The sequence below is a fragment of the Myotis myotis genome, unplaced genomic scaffold (genome assembly GCF_014108235.1).
Source record: "Myotis myotis isolate mMyoMyo1 unplaced genomic scaffold, mMyoMyo1.p scaffold_m19_p_7, whole genome shotgun sequence".
NCBI classification, from domain to species: domain Eukaryota; kingdom Metazoa; phylum Chordata; class Mammalia; order Chiroptera; family Vespertilionidae; genus Myotis; species Myotis myotis.
The window spans coordinates 74167445-74189500 of NW_023416379.1; the positions used below are offsets into that span (position 1 = coordinate 74167445).

The following is a 22056-nucleotide window of genomic DNA, read 5'->3' on the forward strand; positions in this document are numbered from 1 at the left end:
GAAGTGGCTGCATGAAACATTTGGGAGTCATTCCATACATTTTGTTTGCTCTAAAAACCTGCATAGAGGCTATTGAATTAAAATGTCCAAATTTGTGTTTAGTTATCCAATGAGCTACAGCAGTGTTTACAGCACACGTCAAAAATGCACGAGTATTTGGCTTTGCTTCAAGATATGAAGCCTCCCTTAGACAACCAAGAGTCTCTGGATAACAGTCTAGAAGCTTTGAAGAATCAGCTTAAGCAGTTAGAGGTAAGAATTATCTGCTGCCTGTAATGGGTGGGAGTCAGCTGATGTTAGTTTGGGAAAGTAAGCAGAGCACTTTATATTTATGTTTTGGATATTAGTTGTATTTGTCACTAAATAGCTCTGGGATCGATCTATCTATCTATCTATCTATCTATCATCATCTGTCTATCTTTATTTTTTTGCAGACATTTGAATTGGGATTGGCTCCAATTGCTGGTATTTTAAAAAAGGATATGAAGTTGGCAGAAGAATTTTTAAAGTCTCTTCCCAGTGACTTCCCCAGAAACCATCGTGAGGAATTGAGTGTAAGCCTCCAAAGTTTACAGAATGCCTTCTCTTCCCTCAGTGACGTATCTTCAGAAAGAATGAAACACCTTGTTCTGGCGATTGACAGTGAAATGGTAGGCGTCAACACGTTTCACACTGAGATTGAAGTTTTAAAGAAAATGTGATTATTGAAAAATGTAATCATAAGACATAAGTATTTTATTTTTAGAGTGCTAAGCTCTTAAAACAGAATCACCATTTGTAGGAATTTGAATTTTAGAAACAGAAATGGATGCACAATTTTGTTTTCTAGTCGAAACTAGCCATTTCCCATGGAGAATTTCTGCACAAACTGAAGTCGTTCTCACACTGGATATCAGAGAAGAGCAAATTGGTGAAGGACATGGAGCCAGTGAATGTTCAAGATACTGAGCATGTAAAGAAAAGTTTGAAGTTTCTCAAGGCAGGTATCAAAATAACTAAGACAAAGCACATTTAAAAACCTATGGATTTAATATAACAAATGTTTCGAAAAAATATGACTTTTCTAAAGCTATGAAGCATTATTTCTTTGTGTCTACAAGATGTTTGTTCATAGTTGACAGAACTATAAAATAAAGTCAACTTTATGGATGCCATTCTGATGCTATCCCAACTGCCTTATGAAACTCTTATAGATATGTTGAGATTTGTTTTTATGTTTTTATTTATATATATTATTCAAATCCCTAATAGTATAAATTAATCATACAAATTTATCATAGTGTAAGTAGTTTTTATGTATTAGTCCTTTAGTCCTTTTAGTCCATACCTTTAAGTTCTTAATTTGAACAGCATGCCTCATGAATGATGGGTAGGCCCCTGACTTGAGAGTTAGGAAACTGAAATGCTGGCCCACTTAATTTATGTTTCAGATTCCCCATAGTCTTGTTTATGAGTGACCACAGTTGCATGGGTACTATAAATATTAGCAAGCAATATTTTAACGTTGATGTTTCCCTTCAGCGTGCCAAATGTATATCAGTTGGAACTTTACCTTTGGTCAGAGTTACATTTGAAGTGTGATATGGCAAGCAAGTTTAAAATATCCTTAGAGGGGTTATCCTATATAATAAAAGCCTAATATGCAAATTTTCCCCTTGACCGGGAGTTCGATCAGGGGATGGGGCCGCTGGCGGCTGCAGGCAGCCGGCGGGGAAGGGAGGTACCTCTAGCTAGCAGCCACTAAGGATCCTACTGTGCACGAATTTCATGCCCTGGGCCTCTAGTCTTTTTATATAATACTAGAGGGCCAGTGCACGAGATTCGTGTACTGTGGGTGGGGGGTGGGGGTGGGGGAGGTCCCTCAGCCTGGCCTGTGCCCTCTTGCAGTCTGGGAGCCCTCAGGGGATGTCCAACTGATGGCTTAGGCCGGCTAGCTTGGCCTAAGCCATTGGTTAGACATCCTTAGCACTGCCACAGAGGCGGGAGGGGCTCCCGCCACAACTGCTGCACTCGCCAGCTGTGAGCCCGGTGCCAGCTGTGAGCCCGGCTTCTGGGCTTCTGGCTGAGCAGTATTCCCCCTGTGGGAGTGCACTGACTATCAGGGGACAGCTCCTGCATTGAGCATCTGCCACCTGGTGGTCAGTGCGCGTCATAGTGACCAGTCGTTCTGCCCATTCGGTCAGTTTGCATATTACTCTTTTATTATATAGGATTAATTACCACACTATTTAAATAATTTCATCATTACCATTTTTACTAGGTGATGAATAGATTTTTGACTAAATGAAAAATATTAATAAAACCTGATATAAGGAGCATATTTTAAAAATAAATATCACTGTAAATATAAGCTGTATATTACGGCTTACCTCCCTGTTGGTAACTTGTACTGCTTTGTTCACAGAACGTGTTAAAGGAGCTTGGACACACCAGAATGCAGCTGGACACTACTGCCTTTGATGTGCAGTTCTTCATTTCTGAATATGCTCAAGATCTGTCTCCCAGCCAGAGCAAACAGCTGCTGAGGCTCTTAAATACAACTCAGAGGTGTTTTCTTGATGTGCAGGAATCAGTAACTACCCAGGTGGAACATTTAGAGGCTCAGTTACAGCTAGAACAAGATCTTGATGATCAGAAGGTTTGCCTTTCTTTGTGGATTCTGTGTTTTCAGTTCTTCAGTGTGAAGCCTGTAATGTCGATACCCAGGGATTATGGCGTGATAGGAAAGATTTTTCTGGAAAGGCAATTAATGGACAGGGTATAATGTGGAGATTCTACCATATAGAATAATATTGCTTTCCATAATAATGTTATAATTCATTGTTATAATACTCATGACTCCCTAAAACTACTGCTTTCAAGGGAGAGTCTTCACTTTTTTTCCTAGGAGTAGGATATACACATGCACTGGGAAATATCAAAGGATAGATTGATGAACATAGGAATAAAGAAGGTTAAGGGTATCTTTGTCCCTTAGGAGGCACTGTAGCACAGGAGTTGAGAGCAGGGCTCTGGAGCCAGACTGCCTCAGTTTACATCCCAGTGGCACCACTCACTCATTGTGGAGCTAGGGCAGGTCATTTATCCACAGGTTTCTCGCTGGTAAATTGGAAATAGTAACAGTGCTTGCCTGGTCATATTGTGAACATTGATAAAATGATGAATATAAAACACTCAGCACCTTGCCCAGCATGTGGTAGGCGCCTAGTAAACATGATCTATGGCTATAAGATGAATAAACGTGTGTGTGTGTGTGTGTGTGTGTGTGTGTGTGTGTGTAATTGGATAGTGAAAGATACAAGTAATTGACTTATGAAATAAATCTCTTATTTAATGAATTACATTAGAGTGCTGCATCCAATAGCAATTAATAATGAACAAAGAGGTGGGAATGGAATTAGACATAGTGAATAAGTAAAGCTACTGCATGCGATGTTCTTTTTATTATTTCTTGAAACACCAGGCATTGTCTCTAGCATGACAACCTATATGCACATGTCAAATGTATTAACAGACACATCACGACTAACTTCTGTTTTGATATCCTTTTACAGAATTAATTGTGTGTCGCAGGTTTCAAGAGCTTAAGAAAATGGAATGTTTCTTCCTGTCGGTCAGAAGTTCCATCTCTTACACATGTGCATGGCCAGTATTCTGCTGAGCAGTTTCATCCAAACATGCTCTCTCTCCTTTTTTATGGGACAAGCTCTTCCTTTCTGTGTCGCCTTGCTCATTTGGTACCCCACTGCTACCATGTTTACAGCATACTCAGAAAGCTTCTTTTAGAGGAAACTTGCAAAATGTATTCTGATAAGGAGCTAGCACAATCGTGAGTGCATGATCCCCGTTAAAGACGCTTTGTTTTTGTTCCCCTGTAGATCGTGGCAGAGCGCCAGCAGGAGTACAAAGAGAAACTCCAAGGAATATGTGATCTCCTTACTCAGACGGAAAACCGCCTGATTGGGCACCAGGAAGCCTTCGTGATTGGCGACGGCACAGTTGAGTTAAAGAAGTACCAGTCCAAGCAAGAGGTAGAATTTAGTTTGGCCTCAGTAGTTCTATGTTGATGTAGTTTGATTACTATTTGGAAAGTAGTTAGGATTTTGTGGGGGGAAAAAGCAATCATTTTAGCTTTTCTGAGACAAGCCATACCTAGATGCCCCCAGCCCTCCTGAGCTATAAACTTTATACTAAGAGTCACATTTCTAACTTCAAGCAAGCCAAATAATTTTCTTGACTGATTTTTTTGGTGAAATATTGAGTGGAGGAGATAGAAAGGAGTTTTGATAGTGGAAATACCTTGTGTGATGAATTAGAACTCAGATCCATTTAGGCCAACCACTCACTTTCAAAATCAGGTGAAACAGCCATCAGTTTGGGTTCTTTCACTTTCTTAGCTCTTTCTTATCCCTTTCATCTTTCTCTGCAATGTGTCCCTTTTCATTGAAAGGACAAGCAATAATGACAGATAAAGATATCTTTATTTTGATGTCTGAAGAAATAACATTCTCATTGTAACTAGGTAGCTCTTGGTCTAAATCCCAGACACTACACATTGTTGGCTTTATAATTTAACCTTTTGAGCCTCAGTTTCTTCATTGGTCATAGTTCCATTGCTATGGTATGGTAAAAGTTAAATGAATATTGTGTTACATGACCAGCACGGTTAATATCACAGTGTTGTAGTTCAATAAGTACCTCTTTCAATTCAAATACTCAGAATTTGAGGTGTCTTGAAAGTATGGAAAGATAGTATGAAAACTCAAACACTGTGCAATATAGATAATTAAAGTGCCAAATAAAGGAGGAAGAGAAGAGGAGAAAATACATAGAGAAATCTGGATGTAGGAAAGCTGTTTAGAAGAGATTATCTTTGTATAGAAATTATTTTAGGGCCTGGCTGGCATGGCTCAGTGGTTGAGCATCAACTTATAAACCAGAAGGTCATGGTTTGATTCCCGTTCAGGGCACATGCCCAGGTTGTGGGCTTGATCCCCAGTGTGGAGCGTGCAGGAGGCAGCTCTCCCTCTTCTTTCCTCTCTGAAATCAATAAAAATATATATTTTTTTAAAAAAGAAATTATTTTAGGAACAACTTAGCTCATAACTTAGAGAACTATCCACTTTTGCCCTGAGCAGTAGATGTATATTTTTAAAAAAGTGTTTAGAAACAGAATAAATAATATGGTCATGTATTTAAAAGCTTTTATAAATGCACTCACATAACATAAAAAAAATGTGATATATTCAAAATTATATAGTTTGCATATTGAATACTTTATTATTCAATGTTTTCCAAACCACATCTCTTTGTTAAACATGAAAATCTCATATATTTCTTTAATGCTGTTTGAGATTTCAATTTATAATAATAAAAGCGTAATATGCTAATTAGACCAGACATCCTTCCAGACGACCTTCCAGACAGAGCCGGGACTGTGAAGGAAGCCCGGGTCCTGGGTGCCTGCCGGTGGTCGGAAGGAAGCGCCGGGTCCCAGGTGCCAGAGGGAAGCCAGTGCTGACAGCCAGGGGAAGGAAGGCCTACTCTTGCACGAATTTCGTGCATTGGGCCTCTAGTATGAAATGTTGCAATTGAAGTAAACCAACTCAGTGAACATACTGAGTATGCTCTTTCAGTCTATGGGTGCTAGACTCTCCTTCTTTGCACAAACCCTCTTTTAGAATTACAACATTGGAAAAGTTAAATAGGTAGCAATCTCCTAAGATGTTTTTTCCCCTTTTGTGTTATAAGGAATTACAGAAAGATATGCAAGGAAGTGCACAGGCTTTGGCAGAAATAGTGAAAAACACAGAGAACTTCCTGAAAGAGAATGGTGAAAAGCTGTCACGGGAAGATCAGGCTTTGATTGAAGAGAAACTTAAGGAAGCTAAGATAAAGTGTGAACAACTCAATTTAAAGGCGGAGCAGTCGAAAAAGGAGCTGGAGAAAGCTGTGACGACAGCAATCAAGGAAGAGACGGAAAAGGTCCTTATTCAAGCATGCAGTGCACTGTGGCTTTGTTGAAAGTGATTAGGGTCATAGCTTCTTGATTCATTAAGTGAGGTCAGGCAGTGCTAAGCAACGACTGGCACCCAGGACTAGAATTCTGGGTTTCCACGGTTGTCATTGACCAAATTACTACAAAAAGTTTGAAGAGCTGGCTTTGCTACCTTCCCTACAAAGTTTAAGTGGGATTCTGAGACTTTATACTTGTGAAGTATGTGAGGACTCATTAATTGCTAACGTTAAAATTTTGGAATGTGTTTTTAAGAATAGTGGAAACTTCAGAGTAACTTCCTATTCCGCTAAGGTTTACTATCAGTGTGTTCAGTTTTCAGTTGTTTAGTATGCCCACTCTAATTTTAAATGATCTAAATATTTACTTTTGGGGATGTCTTAAAACTGACACCTGGGCCCGTATTCAGAATACCCATTGTCAACGCCATTCTCCCCCCAGGTTGCAGCTGTGAAGCAGCTGGAAGAAAGCAAAACCAAAATAGAAAACCTTTTGGACTGGTTGTCACATGTTGACAAAGACTCAGAAAGGGCGGGGATAAAACAGAAACAGGTGATTGAACAGAACGGGACTCATTTCCAAGAAGGTGACAACAAGTCGGAGATGGGAGAAGAGGATGAAGTTAATGGTAACCTGTTGGAAACTGATGTGGATGGGCCGGTTGCAACCACTGAGGAGAATCTGAACCAGCAATACCAGAAAGTTAAGGTGTGTTGTCTTCAACATAATGATGTAAAATCCTATTGTCGGGTCTATAAAAGGTCTATAAAAGCTAGGAACAGCTTGGCACCTGTGACATGTATGGGTGGTTGTCTCCATTTTCCACATACAGGAAACTGAGGCCCAGCGGAACTAGTAGCTGCAGTATTCTTTTTTTTTATCATGTGTTCCTCTAAGTTCATTGGGCTTCTCAGAATCTACATTGTTCTTGCTTAACTATTGTCATAGTGTTTATAACTTTAAAATTACAAATTTTGTATTCTGTTGAACTGTCCTTTTAGGATCATGTCATAGGTAAGTATTACACCTATTTGCTAGATAATTAGGTAAAGACATTAGCAGTCTCTTTAAGGTGTTGTGAGGAAGCTGTGAGTAAAATGAGATCTGACTGCAGGTGCTTGTTTTAGAACTGGAAGACGAATCTGTTACATTTTCCCGAAGCTTCTCAATAGCAGTCCGTGTCCTATGTGATTATATGAGTACTTTCAAGGAGATTGGAAATCTTAACAAATAAGATTAGAGTACTTGAAATGTAGCATTTTCTATTCTGAAATTTACCAGTAAAAGGCAAATACTGTGCATTTTGAAAAGGTTAACAAGAAGCAAGTTGTCTGTAGATCATCGAAGTTTGTAGGTCCTAAGGCAACGGAGAGCTCCCACAACCCCAGAGTAACCCCTTCCCTGCTTTAAAGTCACAGTGTCTCTGTTTCCCCATAGGCCCAACACGAGAAGATCATCTCTCAGCAGCAAGCCGTCCTCCTGGCCACTCAGTCAGCGCAAGCCTTGCTGGAGAAGCAGGGTCACTATCTCTCTCCCGAGGACAAAGAGAAACTGCAGAAGAACATGAAGGAACTGAAAGCGCACTACGAAACTGCACTGGCCGAGTCGGAGAAGAAAATGAAGTTAACACATTCTCTGCAGGAGGAATTGGAGAAGTTCGACACGGATTATGGAGAGTTCGAGCACTGGCTGCAGCAGTCGGAGCAAGAGCTGGAAAACCTGCAGGCGGGGGCAGATGACTTCAGTGGTTTAATGACCAAACTGAAGAGGCAGAAGAGCTTCTCAGAAGATGTTATTTCTCATAAAGGCGACTTGAGGTACATCACAATTTCTGGAAACAGGGTGCTGGAAGCAGCCAAGTCTTGCAGCAAAAGAGATGGCGGTGGCCAAGCTGACCAGCATAATACTGACACTTCTGCTGCTCACAGAGAAGTCCAGAGCAAATTGGATCGTGCCACGGATCGGTTCAGGTCTCTCTACTCGAAGGTAAGCTTATTTTTTAAGGGGAGGTTCAATCTGTGATTATAGTTTTTACTCTATTCTCTCAGCTTTTGTTTTAGAATTAGAAGTGAGAAACCTAAACAACTGAAGCAGGGAAAATAAGGTATTTTTATCTTATTCAGTCTTATTCATCTTCTTTACTTAAGAAAAGTGTGTTTCAAGATTAGGAGTCTAAAGTAGTAATAGTAGTTATTATTATTATTACTTTAGTTTTGAATGATTTCTAGGCAGCACTAACTCTTAAAAATCAGTAATACTCGGTTCTACCACCAGGTGGCGTGCATGTTTTGTCTCCAGGCAAACAGTGGCTTGCTAATTTTCACAGCCTCTCAAACTTGAGAACTAAAGTTTCATCTCAGATAATTCCCTTCACAAATACTGCAAGTGTTTGTTTTACAGATGTATTTGTTGAGTGCATTATTTTAATACTTAATAACTCACAGACTCCTTCAGCTTCTCTTATTCCCTTGGACAAAACACAAAACTAAGAAAGCATTTCCCTGTTTACTATATAAGCTGAACAGACTGGCCAAGTTGCACAAGTGATTTGAAGAGCATCATTTACTCTTGGTCTTGGCTTTATTCTGATGTAGATTGTTTGCCCTTCTTGTATTAATTAATTAATCTTGTGCAACATATAGAGGCGATTCATAAGGACCTTGAAAACCCTTCTATCACATACATATCTAGACACCTGATGTATAAAACTCACTGGGAATGTGCTCTGGTAAATCTGTTGCCTCTGACGATTGATACCCAAACCTATCACTTTGGGTCAACACTCAGCCCTTGAAAACATGTCTTCAAATGGGTATAAATTTAGGACTATCTCCTCATTTTTATGGTACTTCTTGACTTTGTTAGAGGATGCTTCTTCATACAGAGGAGAAAAATCTTAGCCCTGCAGTTTCAACTCACATTGGTTGAAGTCTGGTGCTTTCTAAGTTATAGCACTCGTTGGTGCTAAGGTTATTTAACACAAACAAAAATGGTAGATTTTAATTCTTCATCCTTTTTCTCTTTTGATATTTTTAGTGCAGTGTCCTTGGGAATAATCTTAAAGACCTGGTGGATAAATATCAACACTATGAAGATGCTTCATCTGGACTTCTTTCTGAGCTCCAGGCCTTCGAGGTCACAGCCAGCAAACACTTGTCTGAACCCATTGCTGTGGACCCTAAAAATCTGCAAAGGCAGTTAGAAGAGACCAAGGTAAAGAGAGAGAGAGAGAGAGGACGGGGACCCAGCCTTTCATTAGTCTTACTGAAAACCTTTCACTTCCCCACAGTTTGGTGATAGTTTTACCTGAAAATGGAACAAAAGATGAGAAAAGTGTATTTCTCCCTCTAGAGAGGGTTATAACTTTAGTTATTAGTAGTCTATTTATTTTCTAACTAGAGGCCTGGTGCACAAAATTTGTGCACAGGTAGGGTCCCTTGGCCTGGCTGGTGATCAGGGCTGATTGGGGCCTTCCGGCTGCTAGCCAGGGCCTTCCCTTCTAACTTCCAGCCAGGGCCCTCCTTCCCTGGCTTCCAGCTGCTGGCGGGGGCCCCCCTTCCCTGGCTGCCGGCCCAGGCCTTCCTTCGCTCTGTGCCGCCCCCTGGTGGTCAGCACATCTCATAGCTAGTGATCGAACTCCCAGTCGAACTCCTGTGGGGACAATTTGCATATTAGCCTTTTATATATATATAGATGAGATTATTTTTCTACTGCTGTTTAACTGGGTTGACATTGCTGTTATGGCTGATTATCTGCATCCCACCACTCCCTCCCCTCACTCCTCCACAAACAAAAACCAGTATTGTCTGGGCCACTTTATACATATTTATTTTGTTCATTGTTTTTCTCCACCTGTAGAATTAAACTCCATGAGAGCAGGTGTTTTTGTTTATTTTGTTCATTGCTATATCCCCAGAACCTAGAAGCACTTAGAACAGGATCTGGCCCATCATAGGTACTAGATCAGTGGTTCTTAACCTTGGCTGCACATTAGAATCACCTGGGAATCTTTTTAAAATCCTGATTTCTGGGCCTCATCTTCCAGAAATTGTTTCTTTGTTACTAATGTTGTGGCCCCACCACATAACAAAGAAACAGAATTTCCGGAGGATGAGGCCCAGAAATCAGGATTTTAAAAAGATTCCCAGGTGATTCTAATGTGCAGCCAAGGTTGAGAACCACTGTACTAGATAAATATTTGTTTAAGAATGGACAGGTAGAAAGGAGGAAGGGATGTTACTGTCAATGTGGGCTCTGAGGATCAGGATTGTGATCCTATTGAATATTCCCATGATTCATAGAGATAAAACTTAAGTTATTACCTAGCACAATTTTCAAAAAAACCTACCTGCTCTTTAAAAAATTCCGGCTTGCCCTAACCAGTTTGGCTCAGTGGATAGAGTGTCGGCCTACGGACTGAAAGGTCCCAGGTTCGATTCTGGTCAAGGGCATGTACCTTGGTTGTGGGCACATCCCCAGTAGGGGGTGTGCAGGAGGAAGCTGATCGATGTTTCTCTCTCATCGATGTTTCTAACTTTCTATCCCTCTCCCTTTCTCTCTGTAAAAAGTCAATAAAATATATTTTAAAAAATGCAGGCTTGATGTGGGACTTGCATACCAACAGTGGCAAGAAGAGTCTCTGCTTCTTAAATTTAAAGCATATTTTTACATCCTAATGTAAGGGGAAATAATTTTTAATTTATTTTTTATTGAATTTATTGGGATGACATTGGTTAATAAAATTATATAGGTTTTAGGTATATAATTCTACAATACCTCATCTGTATATTATATTGTGTGATTACCATTCCAAGTCAAGTCTCCTTCCATCACCATTTATCCCTCCCCTTTACCTTCTAAGACAGTGATGGCGAACCTATGACACGCGTGTCAGAGGTGACACGCGAACTCATTTTTTTGGTTGATTTTTCTTTGTTAAATGGCACTTAAATATATAAAATAAATATCAAAAATATAAGTCTTTGTTTTACTATGGTTGCAAATATCAAAAAATTTCTATATGTGACACGGCACCAGAGTTAAGTTAGGGTTTTTCAAAATGCTGACACGCCGAGCTCAAAAGGTTCACCATCACTGTTCTAAGAGGAGATAATTTTTGAAGTATCTTATTCTTATTCCAAATGATCAATTAGTTTGAGTTTGAAAGTTTAATTTCATAAATCTATTCTGTGATTACTTTTAGTAGGTGAGCAGCAGTATTATTGGCACTGGAGCTAGAAAGTAAACACTATATTGCCAGTTAAACAACTGCCTTTCAGATTTTAGTTGCATCTGTTAGTTACAGAATTAACTAGGAAAACAGATAGCCTACTGAGTGAGCTTAACATTAGGTATTGCCTGAGACTGGTGACTTCTGGCCAGAAGAAAGCTACGTCATTCCCTTGGATGAAATGTGGTAGATGAAGTAAGACCAAGGCAGAAAGAAGAGGGATGGAAGTATGGGATGAGAGGAGGGAGGAGACACGTGGGAGGTAAGGAGGATGGTGGCTCTGCTTTTTTCCTAGGCTGGAGAGTTTACCTGTTCTACATTAGGCACCAGGGAGATGTCTCTGACAGTTCAGCTTCCCTACGTTGATGCAGCCTCCTAGTGGTTGCCTCATTCTTTTGGGTGTGCCTTTTTAACATTGTGTGTTTGTGTGTGTGTGTGTGTGTGTGTGTGTGTGTTTGTTTTGTTTTTTAAATATGGTGGCGAATTATTTTTTTTAATCCTCACCCTGGGATATGCTTACAGATTTTAGAGAGAGGGAAAGCAGAAAGAGAGAGAGAGAGAGAGAGAGAGAGAGAGAGAGAGAGAGAGACAGACATCAATCAGTTGCCTTGAGTACACACCCAAACTAGGGATCAAACCTGTGACCTAGGTATGTTCCATGACTGGAAATTGAACGGTGTATGGGAGGATGCTCCAACCAATGGAGCCACACCAGCTGGGGCTTTGCTTTTTTCTGTTTTGTTTTGTTTACTCTCTCTCTTTCCCACAAACACAGGAACAGATGTGTCTTAATTAGGTTTCTGATTCTCACTTGATAACTTGTCTAAGGACAGTGTATGTGGGAGGGTTGGAGGAGATGCTATTACATAGAGGCTATTATTTTGGTAGGCAATGCCAGTAGCTTAAGATAATTGTTAATACTGCCTACATTTAATCATATAGCTAAGTATTTTTAGTATAGGAAAGTATAGAAAACAACAACAACACATTTTAAGTTGTATCTGTATTAGGAAGATGATTATATCCAGTGTAAAAGTATTTTTTTTTTAATGTAACTAGAGGAAAAAAAAGAAAAGGAAAGGAAACCCAAAAGAACGTATGGCTATTTTAATCAAGCAGAAATGTGAATTAATTCTAAAACAGAAGAAAACTTACTTGACATGTACTGTGGAAGATGATTCCTCTAGTTCTAAGGCAGCCAGGAAGTGTAAGAAGAAAAGCAGCATCTCAGAGGGGAATGAATTCTAATTAAGCCACAGCATCGTTTTAAAAATTAAATGTGTGATTAAAGTTGTTCCTGGCACCTGTAGATGTTTTCCTCACAGATGATCTCAGCCTGCAGAGAGGATAATTTTTATGAGAATGAGGCAGTCTCTATTTCTTTCAGTTCTATTAACAACATTGAAAAGTTATTTTTCTTTAACTATAATATAAACACGTAAGACTACTACAAAAAATCAGCCTTTTCTGTGTTTATAATTCTAACTTATATTTAATTGTATAATAAATGTAAATTGAGGAAACCCAGTTGGCTCATTTGAAACATTTCTGTCCAATAGCATGTTGTTATTAGCATTATTATTCAAAGAACTGTTTGCTGTGTTGTCAACAATCTGATATCACTGGGCTATAATGACGTTCCTCAAGTTGTGCTTCTAGGGAAATCCGCAAACACTACAGAATTTTTGCCTCACACGAAGCACAGAAAGACAGGATTCCGGGACCACTCTGGAGGCCTGGGTCTGGGACCAGGCGTGGAGCTCGGTCATGTTGACTGACAGTGACCACCTTCCAACCTTTCTCTGATCTCTGGGATGGCCGTAAGTCAGGAAGCTTTTATGAGTTGGGCAAGTACCCAGGTTCATCTTTTTCTGGCCCAGGCTGGAGACCAAGGTCATGACCTTGCAGTATTCTCTGTCCCAGATACTTCTTTCATGTTTTAACTCATTGAAATCCATTAAAGACAATATATGGCACTTTAATTTGAAGTTTTTTCCCCCCAACGTAATACTATCAACCATTATTGTAGCTCAATTAAAACCTGATATCATGTTAGGAATGAAAAACTATTGACTCTCTTGGACATAAATAGTAGAGAAAAGGCATGGAATGTTTTGAAGAGAAGAGGTAAAGGAGGGATGCTTCTTTTGTCAGTCATTTCTAAGCTTTAAGCTGGTAGCAGGGCCATCCTTGGTCCTGGATGATTTTATAAAACCATGACAGCTTTTACATGCGTTTGCTTTCTGGTAGACATATATATATGCTAGGCCCATTATTGGGTTTTGTGAAGACACAAAGGTATTAAAACCCTACCTCTGCCCATCAGGGAACTCACATTCTTAAAAAATAATTTTTTTAGACTTCAGTCTGGTTATAGGTGAAGTCCCTTGAGGAATTTCTTATATAATCCTTTCTGTAACTAAACTTGTGGGAGAATTTCCTAAACAGGTTCACTCTGCTACTGGCTCTTTGGCCTCTGGGAACATCTGTAGGATCTGGTGTTCAGTTCACAGGTCTCTGGTTGGTCCCAGTTTGGTTGTCCTTCTGGGGTACACACAACTGCCTGTATAGCATCACAATTTCTTGGATATGAAAATAAATCGAGGACATTGTTGCTATTGGCTTTAGGCATTTTTTGTTGTTGATGAAAGCTGAAATAGAGGAGGATCTTTTAAAGTCTTACACCTGATATCTTTGTTTATTTACTTATTCACTCACTCATTTATTCCAGAAACTTTTTTTCTAAATATCCCTGTATTATTTCTTAATTTTTAAATTTATTTTTCTATTAGTTGACAAACAATATTATGTGAGTTTTGGGTGTACAACATAGTAATTAGACACTTATATAATTCACGAAGTGATCACCCTAAGTCTAGTACCCATTTGACACCATACATAGTTATTACAATACTAGAGGCCCAGTGCACAAATTCATGCATGGATGGGGTCCCTCAAGGTGGCCTGCAGGGATTGGGCCGAAACCCACTGTCCAATGCCGCCTGCTGCTCCTACTCATCCTGCTGCTCCCACTCATCCTGGCCCCACTGTGCCTGCCATGGGCTCATGCTCAATTAGTTCCAATCGGGAAAGGCTCACACCGCCGCAGCAGCACTCACCAGCCGTGAGCCCTGCATCTGGCACCCTCCCGAGGGGAGTGGCCTGTGGAATTGGGACAAAACTGGCTCTCCAACATCACCTGAGGGGTCCCGGATTGCGAGAGGATGCTGGCCAGGCCGAGGGACCCCACCAGTGCATGATCGGGTTCGGGGAGGGACTGTGGGAGGGCTCCAGGGCATGTCTGGCTCATCTTGCTCAGTCCTGATCGGCCAGACCCCAGCAAGCTAATCTACTAGTTGGAGCATCTGCCCTCTGATGGTCAGTGCACATCATAGCGACTGGTCGACCGGTCAACTGTCTGCCCCTGGTGGTCAGTGCACGTCATAATGACTGGTCGATCTGTTGACTATATGCCTCCTGGTGGTCAGTGCACATCATAGGGGCCGGTTGAGCGGCCTTAGCATACCATTAGCATATTATGATTTGATTGATTGAACAGTCTACAAGTCACTGGATGAACAGACACTTAGCATATTAGGCTTCTATTATATAGTACTAGAAGCCCGATGCATGGAATTCGTGTAAGGGTCTTGGCCCTCACAGCCCCAGCTGCCTTGGCTGCCTCAGCCCTCACAGCCCCAGCTGCTTTGGCCCTCGAATCCCCAGCTTTGTCTAGAAGGTTGTCCAGACGATTGTCTGGAAGGGTCATCCAGACGGTCATCTGGAAGGTTGTCTGGTCATTCTGTTCAATCTAATTAGCATATTAGCTCTTCATTATATAGGATTATTGACTATATTTCCTATGCTGTACTTTACATCTCCATGACACTTCTATAACTACCAATTTGTATTTCTAAATCCCTTCCCCTTTTCCACCCATTCTCCCAACCCTACCTCCCATCTGGCAGCCATCAGTTTATTCTCTATATCTGTTAGTCTGTTTCTGTTTTGTTTGTTCATTTTATTTTAGTTTTTATGTTTCACATATAAGTGAAACCATATGGTATTTGTCTTTCTCTGATTTATTTACTTAGCATAATACCCATTAGGTACATCCATGCTGTCACAAATGGCAAGATTTCATGCTTTTTTTATGGCTGAGCCATATTCCTTTGTATACATGTACCACATCTTTATTCACTCATTTGTTAACAAATACTTAAGTTGCTTCCATATCTTGGCTATCTATATATATAAAAGCCTAAGCGACCATTACAACTGAATGACCAGATGATTGGACGGGAGCTGTGATGCGCACTGATCATCAGGGGGCAGACGCTCAATGCAGGAGTTGTCCCCTGGTGGTCAGTGTGCTCCCACAGCTAACCTCCCGCGGCCAGCCAACCTCCTGTGGTCCCTCCTCCCGGCTGGCCGGCCCCGATTGACCCCAATGGGGACTGAACAAGACAGCCCCGATCGGCCCCCATCGCCAGCCAGGCCAAGGGAATCCACGTGTGCATGAATTCATGCACCGGGCCTCGAGTTGTAAATAATGCTGCAGTGAACATAGGGGTGTATATATCTTTTTGAATTAGTGTTTTGTATTTCTTCATATTCTAGAAGCTTTTATCAAGGCCTACTATATGCCAAGCACTGGTCTAGGCAGTGATAATGGAAATCTGAATAGGAAAAAATGCCTAATTCTTGAGGACGTTATATAGTTTGATAGAAGAGACAAATAAATACATTTATGGGAGCTCCTGGGTGGAGTACTTACAACTAGGGTTGGGGAGAGTTAGGGAAGGCTTCCCAGCTGAATTTTAAAGAGTGAATAAGAGTCAAGCTGAGGATGATGGGGGGTAGGTTGCTGGGAAGGTTGGTATGTAGAAATGCTAAGGTATCTAGGATGAGCAAATAGCTAAGAAATAGCTGTGCTGTTGGACATTTCTGGAACAGAAAGTAGAGAATGATGACATTGAAGATAGAATTAAGGAATAGCTTTCACTGGACCTTTAATAGCATGCTCAAGTTTTTGCCTTTTATTGTGAGTGCAATAGGGAGCTACTGTAAGATTTTAAAGAGGGGAGTGATATACATAGATATGTATTTTCCACAAAACAAATTGGGGGTCTATAGCAGGGAAGACATTGAATGCTTTTTCCAATTAAGCAAGAGATTATCCTGCAGTGATCCAGAAATACAAAGCAGAAGTCTGATTTTATAAAAAAAGATATATATATGTATATATATATATATAATTTTAAGCAGGTAAAATTGTTAGGTCATGATGGTTGATTTGCATGTGGAAAGGAGGATTGAGAGTCAAGGAGGACCCTCAGATTTACTACTTGGGTAATAAGATGCAAACCCAGGAGGAAGTACAGGTATAGAGAATGAGATGATCGGTTCAGTTTAGCCTTTTGAATTTGAGGTGACTGTTTATACCCAGATGGAAACATTCAAGAGGCTGTTGGAAACCTGGGCCCATGGCCAGGGATGAGTTCATCTACAGTCGGACATATGGGAATTAGAATTCGAAATCCAAATGTGAGACTAGAAGAGGAGCTTGAATACCTCAAGTGAAGTCAAAGCCAAGCATGGGGCCGTGTGGCCAGGCAGCCCATTTAGACAGAGGTGTTAGGAAGGCAGGGCCAGACTTCTGGCAGACTTACCTATGGTTCCCATCTCTATCTCTTCTCTTCTCAGTCTTGCTGTTGTTGACATGCATCTGCTCACTCAGCGAACTCCAGGGACCTCTATTCAACAAATTAAAGGTTACATTATCCTTTTGAAGCAGTTGACAGTTGTTTCCACCTTCTCTTCTTTTAAACTCTGGGGACAGAATCCTCTGGGCTCACTTCCATGTCCCTGATGACCTTTGTTCCATCTCTTTTCCTCTCCTTACCACTTACATCTAAATATGCTCCATGATGCTGCACGGTCCCCTTCTCTGGTGTTTCTGTGCTTTCCCTTTCACAGTCTCATCGTGGGTCCTGACCTCCAGTGCTTCAGGTCTAGTTCTAGCCTGTGTTCAGAGTCGCCCCCATTCCCAGCTGTGCTGTGTCTTTCTACGTGAATGTCCTGAAAGCACGTTGCAGCCACACATTCCAAATAGATGCTCCTTTGCGCCTAAACTTGCTCCCATTTTTGCTTATGAATCCCATTAATTACCTGGGCTCAGAACCTTTGGGTACTTCTGTCCTTCAGCTCACCTCTTGTCCCTTGCACCTGCCCTCTGCAGCAGTGACGTCCAGGAACACATTCTGTGATGATGAGAATGTTCCTTGATCTGCTCTGTCCCACATAGTAACCACCAGTCCCACCTGACTACTTAGGTCTTAGGGCTTTGGATGTGGCTAGTACAGCTGAGAAATTGAGGTTTAAATTTTGCCTGATTTCAATCGATTTAAATTTAAAAGCCACTTGTAGGGAGCAGATACTGTATTGGCGAGCACAGCTTTAGATGATCGATTACCAAGTCCTGTGGACACCTCCCAGCTACGTAATGAGTTCTACTTTCCCCGCTCAGACAGGCGCTCGTCGCCTCATGACTGCTGACTTTGCCCTTAACCCAGGGGTTCTCAACCTTGGCTGCACATTAGAATCACCTGGGAATCTTTTTAAAATCCTGATTTCTGGGCCTCATCCTCCGGAAATTCTGTTTCTTTGTTACTAATGTTGTGGCCCCACCCCATAACAAAGAAACAGAATTTCCGGAGGATGAGGCCCAGAAATCAGGATTTTAAAAAGATTCCCAGGTGATTCTAACTTGCAACCAAGGTTGAGAACCACTGCCTTAACCAGTGTCGGTGTTTCATTTCTTTCCCATCAAATTTTTCTGCATAGCGTCACAAAAGTAGCCTTCCATAAGACAGCTCTGAGCATGCCAACCCCTTACTCCAAAGCCCGGAATAACTCCCTGTTGCTGCAGGATAAAATGCAAACTCCTCAGCCTGCCATTGGAGACCTTTCAGTCCTATTGCTATTTATTCAGCTGCACACATTCTCAGACTGGATGGGACCCTCGTTTTTCCCTCGGATGCTTCTGTTGCCATCTTTGTTCATCCTACAGGGAAATGTTCTCCCTCTCCACTTCTGTCTGCCCAAATCCACACTTTCTTCAGGACCATCTCAATGCCTCTCTCCAGTTAGTCCTTTCAACTTCTGGTAGTACTTTTTTTACTCCCTTTTGGCACTTTTCACTCCTTGCCTTAGACTAGAAGATCCCTGTGGGGAAGCTTCATGTCTGTCTGATTTTTCTGTTTTTCACAAAATGTAGCAAGATCTTTTTGAATATGTTAGATGTTAAGTAACCTTTATTGAATTAACAGAAAGAAATATGACTTAGTAGTGACTTAGGATCTGCTTCAGATAAAAGTCCTTACTTGTATTTTTAAGTAGAGTAGAAATGGTCCCAAGGTTTTCTGTTGTTTGTTTTTATTATTTTTTTCATTCCTGGTGGTAGTGGGGGATATTGTACAAAGCAGAGAAGTGGGAGTTGAGGAACTCAGGCTAAGAGTCACAGGATCAGGAATCAGGCCAATTATCATGAACATATGCTCCAGGGTTTATTTCAAAAGACTGAATTTGTATTTTCCCAACTGGCTGATGGTTTTGCTAGCGCCACTTTATAACTGGCTCTATTCTAAGAATTCTGGACTACGTTTGTAATGATGAAAAGTTTACTCTGTCCAATTTACCTTTATCTTACTGTAAGTCATTTTTTTTTTCATATTGGAAAACTTGTTTAGTCCTGAGTGTAATCGAAGCATTCGATCCTTCAGGCTCTGCAAGGACAGATATCAAGTCAGCAGGTGGCTGTAGAGAAACTGAAGAAAACAGCCGAAGTGCTTTTAGATGCCAGGGGATCTCTACTTCCAGCCAAGAATGATATCCAGAAGACACTGGGTAAGTGCTCATGTCCTTGTTTCCTCTCAGGCACATTCTAAGAGAAGGGATTCTGATAGACAGGCAGAAAAGGCTCACTGGTGTTTATTGTCATTTACATCTCTTCCCTGTGAAATAATGTTTCTCACTCTGGTGAGAATATTCCTTCTTTGGCAGGAATATTACAATCTGGAAAAGGGAGCTGTGTAGTTTGAAAAGAATGTACTTCAATTTTAATTTTATATTTAGAAAATGTAACAGGAACTTTTTACCTAATAGTCACCACAGAAAGTAGAAGTTCCCAAGATGAGTTTGGGCAGAGCTAGACTCTCAACCTGTGGCCGAAACAGACTCTTGGGGGATCTGTCTCTATCAAAGGCAGGAGCATGGATTTAAGAGGTTGAGAGACCAGCAGAAGATTAGATATATGTTTCCCCCCTCAAAGGGCGCATGAATTAAAATCTGAATAGAAATTTTAGCCAAAGAGAAGGAAGAAACATTGCTCTTCTAAAGCCACTGTATAGACAGGAAAACTATTTTTTCTTTCTTACAAACATCCAAACTCTTGATCTTGTACCCCATCAAATGATTTTTAGTATACACCCTCATATACGCATATATATTGATCAATTACATATTACTATCGTATCCTATTACATGTCCTATAATTATAAAACACAAAACTATGAAAGTTTAAAGTACAAGACAAAAATATAAATGGGAGTTCTTTATCCTGTATCCCAGTGTATTGTCTTGACCTCGTACTGCTATAAGGATTTGGACATAGGGACTTAGAAGAGAAAGAAAGACTGTATTATATGTACTTAATGTTATTTTTCAGAGGCATTTTGACATTTTTTTCCCATTGTTAATCATACATAGTTTCACTGTTATTAGTTTCCAATCCATATGTTACCTTATTTTAAGACTTTAAAACTTCTCTCTGGCAAAATAATTTTCTAGGAATATGCGTAAGTACAGGGTGGGGCAAAAGTAGGTTTACAGTTGTTCATATGGAAAATAATATAATAATTAACAAATAATAATAAAAGAATAAACTGTTTCCTCTACTCACAACTATAACCCTACTTTTGACCCATCCTGCACATTTGAGATTTAGAGGTGTTTCTAAAAAAATCAACCACTTAAAAAATAAATTAAAAATTTTGGTACATTTTGTTCTGTACCTTGTTCTAAAATAATTTTTAATTACTAAAAATCAAGAATTTACTTCAGTGATAGTATTTCATCACTAAGAAATTAAAAAATACCAGTCAGGCTGAAATTGTATTAATTTTATTACGATAGCTGTTTTTTCCAGAAATCACCTGCCATGGTTAAACAGGTAGCTGATGGTACCCTGTTGATGCACAGAGCCGCCCAATGGAGAAGCAGCTCACCTGCCAATCACGACCTGTGATTCAGAACATTTGCTCTTGTGACTATCAAATGAAGGCTCCTACTTAACCCATTGCTTTTGTTTTCTGCTGGTAGCACCTCCGTGCTCATTAAATGTTGTCCCTCTCCCCCATCAGCATTCTCAGGGGCTTCATTGCCTTTCAGTGACAGGAGCCATTGTCTCTCTAAATCAGTGGTTCTCAACCTTGGCTGCACATTAGAATCACCTGGGAATCTTTTTAAAATCCTGATTTCTGGGCCTCATCCTCCGGAAATTCTGTTTCTTTGTTACTAATGTTGTGGCCTCACCCCATAACAAAAAAACAGAATTTCCGGAGGATGAGGCCCAGAAATCAGGATTTTAAAAAGATTCCCAGGTGATTCTAATGTGCAGCCAAGGTTGAGAACCACTGCTCTAAATCATCTTAAAGTCTCAATTCAGTTAAAATTCATCAAACTGTGTTCTCATGTTATAACATTAGAACAATTAAAAAGAAATATTGTTTGTTTATATGGATATGTTCCCCAGGCCAACCACAAGCATGTAAGAGATTTCATTTTTATAGAGATATTTCAGTTCCAAATTTTCTCCTTTTGAAGCATTCTATAGTGTATCAGACTAAAGCATTCGGAAATAATTAAAATACTTTTCAAATTCTTGGGGAAATAAGTGATAAATTAACAACTAACAACAGTTAGAGAGAGAGAGAGAGAGAGAGAGAGAGAGAGAGAGAGAGAGAGAGAGAGATTAAAAATTGTCCTTGGAACTTTTCATTGGCCTGCTGTATAGAACGTAAGGCATGAAAATGTAGAGCTTTACATGCAAGTAAAAAGTAGACCAGAAAGGTGTTTTTGTGTGTGTTTTTAAGCATCTTAGGTTGTTAGACTTGAAAGTAAAGTTAACCTTATCTGAGATAGATTAACTGTTAATCTTGTTTATTTTTCCCTTGTGCCTGGAATTAAGCTTTAGTTTAGAAGCATAATCTCACCCTTCTCTATTTTAAATGGATTTTCATTGTTGTATGTTTTCTCAATACATTTGTGTTTCATTTCTGTGCATTTGAGTACTGTCCTTAGGATGATGACAGGGAACAGCAGGTGTGGAGTGGAGAGGCGTCAATGAGGGGGAAAAGGGGACATCCATAATACTTTCAAAAATAAAGATAAATTTTAAAAAGTTATACATGTGAGCAAGAGGGAGTGGGAGGGAATTTTTACACATAAAGGTTAATTCTTGACAAGTCCTTATGACTGTATATTGTTCATTGAGAATGTAGCTTTGTATGAGTGTCAGCTTTTCCCTCCCATATAGTTATCAGTAAGCATGACTAATTTGACATGTCACATTGAAAACATGTATTTACTCCAAAGATTTGTTGATTAGACTGCTTTCATCTCTCTGGGGCAACTCAAAAGTCTATGTATCCGACAATTTTTTTTCCAAAGCAGATGATACACATATTTACTATTTAAAAAAGTATTTGTTTTTCATTTTCCACAGTGATCTTTGCTTTCTTTTTTAATG

The 22056-nt window shown here is 40.1% G+C and overlaps 1 protein-coding gene across 17 annotated transcripts in view; it reads left to right on the forward strand.

The window, feature by feature from the left end:
- The window catches only part of DST (dystonin), a 436322-nt gene that overhangs the window by 300910 nt on the left and 113356 nt on the right, over window positions 1–22056 (forward strand). For 12 of the 17 annotated variants that reach the window (XM_036318479.1, XM_036318478.1, XM_036318495.1 and 9 more), the window contains 10 exons: window positions 103–252; window positions 435–650; window positions 830–979; window positions 2405–2638; window positions 3879–4031; window positions 5752–5985; window positions 6458–6724; window positions 7454–8002; window positions 9053–9229; window positions 19031–19154. In XM_036318479.1, coding sequence (XP_036174372.1) covers window positions 103–252; window positions 435–650; window positions 830–979; window positions 2405–2638; window positions 3879–4031; window positions 5752–5985; window positions 6458–6724; window positions 7454–8002; window positions 9053–9229; window positions 19031–19154 — 2254 coding nt within the window. The remainder of the gene's footprint in view (window positions 1–102; window positions 253–434; window positions 651–829; window positions 980–2404; window positions 2639–3878; window positions 4032–5751; window positions 5986–6457; window positions 6725–7453; window positions 8003–9052; window positions 9230–19030; window positions 19155–22056) is intronic. The other 5 variants (XM_036318489.1, XM_036318490.1, XM_036318491.1 and 2 more) reach the window with 1 other exon arrangement.